This window comes from Melampsora larici-populina (assembly GCF_000204055.1).
Source record: "Melampsora larici-populina 98AG31 unplaced genomic scaffold MELLAscaffold_235, whole genome shotgun sequence".
Classification (NCBI taxonomy): Eukaryota; Fungi; Basidiomycota; class Pucciniomycetes; order Pucciniales; family Melampsoraceae; genus Melampsora; species Melampsora laricis-populina.
In genome coordinates, this window is record NW_006768991.1 from 7044 (window position 1) to 12966 (window position 5923).

A 5923-nucleotide genomic window follows, 5' to 3' on the forward strand; every position below is an offset into this window, starting at 1 on the left:
TTATTTTGTCTCTAACTTGACGGGCCGTTTGCTGCTGCTGCCTGGTGCCTGCAGTGTATCAAATGAATGATGTGTCAGGTGTAGATAAACAAAACTCACTGTGTAACCAAGGATTGAACAAACCGGTGTTGCGATGCTGACGCAGTCTGGCTTCAATAACACCTACTCTAGCTTCGTACATCTTAGCTCGCGCAATCGTTATGGTTAGGCTCGCGTTGGTTTGAATTGCTGTTGATATTGATTTGAACAGTTCATCAATACTAAATACTAAGCGAAACATGTTGGCAGCAAAGGCGTACATGTGAGACCCAAGATGTTTTGAAACTCATTTCCACCAAGTTCGGTCACCACCGCGTGAATGTGTTCTTCAAAATCTGCTACTGTCGCTGGTAGAGCTACTAGCTCATTACGCTCAGCTTGCGTCCTCGCTCTTCTGCGTGTCGCTCGCAAGGCTTCAAGCCGTTGACTTATAAGTGGGGGGTACTGAAACAATCAGTGTGACACATATACCAAAGGGTTGGAAACACGAGGCCTGCACTCACAGAGCAACATGGAGACCTTCCTCCAAGGTCAGTAACACCCCTAACTTCTCCCTTTTCTCATTCTGAGATTCCTCAATGATATCCAGCTGACGTGCTCTTTGAGCCATCCACGTGGCCTCGTAATACGCGATGTCACGTCCAGGGCACCCATCACCGGGTGATGATAGCTTCCTGAGGGTCACTTCGGCTTCTTCAAGTCGGGTCCTGGCCTCGGTCTTCTTCCGTCGAAGATGAATCACTGTGGAGAGTGGAACTCATTCAGCATATTTCCTTTGGACGAGAAGCTCCTTTTGAACCACATAACCAAGTACCTACCCGCTTCATGCCGAAGACAAGCATTAGCATGCGATGAACGCATGCTAATCGCATTGACCCGGTGCTGTGGGGTGGCGTATCTTAGAGGGCTCACCAGTGGGCTGAGCCCAGACCACACCCTCTCACTTCCTTCGCCATCGGACAGCCCCCATCCTTGATTGAGGCGAGGATTCCAGAGCAACTGGCAGCCCCACCTATGCACATATGCATGGAAAACACTGGTACCAAATCGGATCCTACCGTTTAACATCTCCTCTTGAAATGTTCCACGCTACCAAACAGGATATCCAATTGATAATATATCAATTTAGATTTCCAATCGTTTAAAAAACATAAAAAACACTTACATTTTCGATTCCGGCTTGCATGGTACAACCAATGTCATACAAGATACCAACCCTTCGAGGAGTGAGACCATGGTTGCGGGTCAAATTCAGAATCCACTCAATCAAGGAGTAGCTGTAGTGCAGCCTGAAAGAAAACACATTCAACATCTTCTGATTATTTGAAAAGGGATGATAAGTGACAAACTTTTCGCCGCTTTTGACAATATTAGCAAATCGAAGAGAATGGTCGTGACGGCATACCATAGCCATGAGACCAGTTTCATCGCAACCTGCCCAATGGCCTTTACCTCGTGTATCGTTAGCTGTGGTATGTTGGTCGGCACACGCTTGCTAAAGATATCACATAACGAGTCCGAAATTAAAGGGGTGCTGGCTGAACAAAATTCTTACTGATGAAACAAGACTTACAAAATCATCCTCAGCATGTCCTGCCAGTCGGGCGCACATTTGGTTAACTTGGTCGTCGGGAAGAAAAAGTGGTGGCATCTGCGTTGTTTTCCTCGCAGCTTTGGTTCCAGCCGCGATGTGTCGGCGATGCTGGAAGTTCCCGTCCATGCAAACAACCACGTCGGGTTCTAATTGGGCTGCCTCGAGAAGGAGAGGTGGGCCAAAACAGCGTGGACAGTTGGAAGCAACTTTGTCCAGTGGCGTGAGGTTGAGTGCTGCATCCATGACTTTTTCAGTCATGGATAGCATCTCCCGATACGCATCTACTGCCCAATACAGAGGGGTGTGCCATCGGCGAGGCTGCAGAGAGTCCGCTGTCACATATCTACCAAACAGGGATGATTGAACTCACATACCTGTTCGTTCTTGGTTAGGATAAGGGCACAAAACGCATCGAGGAACTCGTCAATAGCTCGGGAAAAAGGTCCAATACGGATTGTACAGAATTTCCATAATATATGGAAAAACCGCAGGAGTCGGATGGAGAAGGCGGTCTTAGGGTATTTTGGGGATCCACCAATGAAACCCATGAGGATCAGCCTAGTTTGATCGTTTTTTTGACATCGACAAAATCTTATTCGAGTTTTTTGGCGCGCTTCATATTGATCAAGCAGTGGGATCAGTATGGTGAAATGAATGTAAAGCAAGTGGAGAGTTTCAATGGACATACTGAGTAGGTCGACCAAATCCACGTCCCTTTCGCGCCATTGGCTAGGATGACAGTTGCATGTGGCCTTGTGATCATGGTTCCACGTCGCGGGATTGCCCCACTCGCTTGTCTTCAATGAACATGCGAGATATGCGGAGAACATTTCTTCTGCTGCCTGGGCAAGAAGAAGATCGCGTGCGTGTCTTTCATCATCGAGTCGAGCCTGATGTATTTCATCAATAAAGTCGGGTCGTGGTATCTCATTATCATCTTGATCTTGCTGATCTACCATAAGGCCATAATCCTGGTGATCATCCGCATCGTCCTTAGGGTGACCGTTGGCGTTGGTTGGCTGGTGCTTCCGAGATTTAACTGCCTTTCGCATCTTCTCAAAGTGCTTCCTCTGCTGCTCGGTCTTTGGCACCTTCATCCAGTAAGGCTTCTTGGGGTTAAAAGGTTGGTGGACCCCTTCGAATTTAGGCATGATGAACTGGAAGTTAAAATATTCGATGAGGTGTTCAAAGGAATTGAACACGTCTGACTCAGTTCTATTTGAATGTTGGAACATGTGAAATGTAACAATGTTTGGGTTAAGTAGCTGTATGTTACTTAACCCAAACATTACATCGATTTCATCAGCATATGTAACATTTCATCAACTTCAGGCTCATATCACCAAGTGACATGTGCCACATACACACCAATGAGTACTTTATGGGTTTGATGAAATCGCTCAGGCGGAAATCCGTGAATGTAAGACGGTACATTTGTATGCAAACCAATATTAAATACAACAATCAAACAAATGAATTGTTGAGAACATTGGTATGAAAATTTGCTTGATTGTATAAGTTGGCACAATATGTACAGGACGAACATAGGAGTCATTTATGAATCACTTCTTAAGACAAAAGATTACATACACTAACTACATTTCAAACTATTCGCTATCTGACATCAGGTCTACAGGCTCTTTTGTACCATACAACCAAGGGTATTCTTGAACTAATATAGGCCGTATACATCGGTTGAACATATTAAAATGAGAGTCATATTTATGGGCCCACTCTAATGCGTCGGGCTTGGCGAGTTTGTACCATTCTTTCCATGGATTGGGAATGGGGAGGGTTTGAGAAGAAATGAGGGACAGGGACAAAAAATGAAGACCTTTGTGATCATAACCAAGAAAGATGGGTGGATTGTCGTTCACAGGACCTTCCAGAGGTAGTGCTGAAAAACATCCGGAACCTTCACCATATACGCAGAACAGCCGTTGGTAAGTCGAAGCAATGAGATATAACATCCGTGCCGAATTAAGCCACAGCGAAGGGGTATCCAACACACTTTCCCTTTGCGTTCTAAGTACTGAGATGTGTTCAGCAACCCCACCATCTCCATTATTCCGGGCTGCGAAGTGTGATTCGTAGAATTCGGCTTTCGAATTGAGCTCCTCAATCAGCTCTTCTCGTACCAAAAGCCATTGGTCTTCAGTTCTTCCGAGACTAATCGCGATTGCCCGATATCCGCAGTGACCATCACCGCGAGGGTCTGACACTGATTCTACATACTCATGGAGCCAAAAAGGTACACGATTGTCCTGGAAGTTCTGGCTGCATTGATCAATAACAATCAAGTAACGACGTAGGATATTTGAGTGGGACTTACACACTTTTTGGGTGTTGCACGTGCGCCTAGAACGGCGTACACCTGGAATTGGACCGGGGTCAGCTGTTTGGTGTCGAGTTGACCGACGAAGGTTAAAGTCAAGCTGGACTGCAGCTAAACCAGACTTCAAAGTTTTATCCTTGTTATTTTTTTTCTTGATCTACAAAATGACACCACATGGGTTGGTGTGAGCAAGAAGAAGTGGTTAGGAGATGGGTGGAAGGGTGGTGTATTTGTGAATTACACCCACTTTGGTGGATGGCTGTAGTTCAGGAGTGATCGGAGTGTTCTCATCTTTCTGAGCCGGGTGTGAGAATGGTAACAAGCTTTCCACTTGGAAACTTTCGTCCCCATCATCGAGAGTACCAGACATGGGCGAGATCGGTTGTACTGTTGGCTGTATGGCGTCGGTAGAAGCTGGCTTGGTTAAACCAATGACCTCTTTGTTTTTATCTGTGGGTGAGATCTAATGTGTTATGGAATTGTGTATTAGCGTGATGAAACAACAACTAAAACAACATGTCAGGCAGGGGACACACCTCAAGTGGTATATTTGTCGGACTGAGGTTTGGTGAAGGCTTCCAAAACAATAAGTCGGTTAATATGGTGATCTGTCAAACAGCTATTCGGAAATTTCAGGTATTGACATTAGATAGGTGCTCACAAATACCTCGGTGTCATCGGCGGGCTCTGACTCGTAATCAACCAAAGACGGATGAACTGGAAGATTGATTGGGGCTTTGGCCAAGTCTGATTCATATGGAGAGTGCGATGTCAATGGAAGTGGTTGTAGAGCACAACGTGGTGAAAAAATGCCTGTTGGTGAAGGCAATGGGGGTGGAGATGACCGAAATAGGTTCTGAGGCGTAAAAAGGTTGGTGGTTTCTGGAACAGTTGAGTTCGCCTTTTGATGGAGGGTAGGTATAGGTATCTGTGAGGTGGAGGTATCGATACTTGAGGTGATTTTTGGTTTCTTCTTGACAGGTGGAGGTACATCTTCTGTCGCGTGAGGGATTGTCTATACAATCCAATATCAATTGATTAATGTGAGTTACGTTCCAGGGAAAAAAAGGCGTACTAACTGTTGAAACAGATGGGATCAGAGTTTGGTAAAAGCCAGTGAGGTTGTTCGCGTTAGGTTCTTCTGAGGGTTGAAGGATATTTGCTTCGGAGCGTCGAATGCTTGCATGAAGTGCTTTGGTACAATACTTGGCGAGTACTTGTTCAATTTCATCGAGAGCTTGGGATTTATGTTGGCCTGTAAGCTGTAAGATCCTATCGGATATCTGATGGATGGTATGTAAACGAAAGTGCCAAGTGAGATGACTAAGGGAATGTACTGACCATGGCCGAACGTTGGTTCATTGCTGTCGAAGAGTCATCAACGGAATCGGCTCGCTGTGGCTGGGATATCCAAAGTGTTAGAAGGAGGGTTAGTTTCATCTCGATGTTGTGTAAAGTCGGTGTGTTTGTACCTCACATCCAATTGGTTCGTGGTTGTGAGTTGGGTTTTGGATGTGAATTTTCCAACTGCCTAAAGGAGGTAAGTTGGATTCGTTCCCATTGAGGGCTATCTTTTGAAGGTGAGCTGGGACTGTAGAAGGGATGACCTGATAAATCCTGAAGGCGAATGGACAGTTTGTTTTGCGGGATTTTGAATCGAGTGATGGTTTCTTTCCTGAACGATGGCACTTGTATCGTATGCTGGTGCCTTCGGAAGATCGGGTAGCGATCTTGTATCCATGTGCAGCTGCGTGTGCTTTGAGCTTGGTCTGCATATCGTCAAGGGAGGCGGTGACAAGGTCGTGGGGTGGTGGTTGGAGTCTAGGATGGCCGTTGGGTATTGAGGTGGTAGACGACATCGGAGTAAGGATGGTTGGTGAGGGGGAGGAGTAGATGATGACTGTCGAGTTTGATTGGTTGCGAAAGATACCAGGGGGGTGTGGTTAGGGTATAAG

The 5923-nt window shown here is 45.9% G+C and overlaps 1 protein-coding gene across 1 annotated transcript; it reads right to left on the bottom strand.

Moving 5' to 3' along the window:
* MELLADRAFT_87766 (uncharacterized protein) lies at positions 1–2784 on the bottom strand (the record flags this gene model as incomplete). The annotated part of the gene is made up of 10 exons (XM_007419536.1): positions 1–41; positions 100–228; positions 300–466; positions 543–780; positions 858–1128; positions 1205–1328; positions 1389–1534; positions 1613–1951; positions 2008–2246; positions 2322–2784. The coding sequence occupies 10 exons, from the start codon at positions 2782–2784 to the stop codon at positions 1–3; spliced, it is 2157 nt and encodes a 718-aa protein (XP_007419598.1).
* Between the last annotated feature and the right edge of the window lie 3139 nt (positions 2785–5923).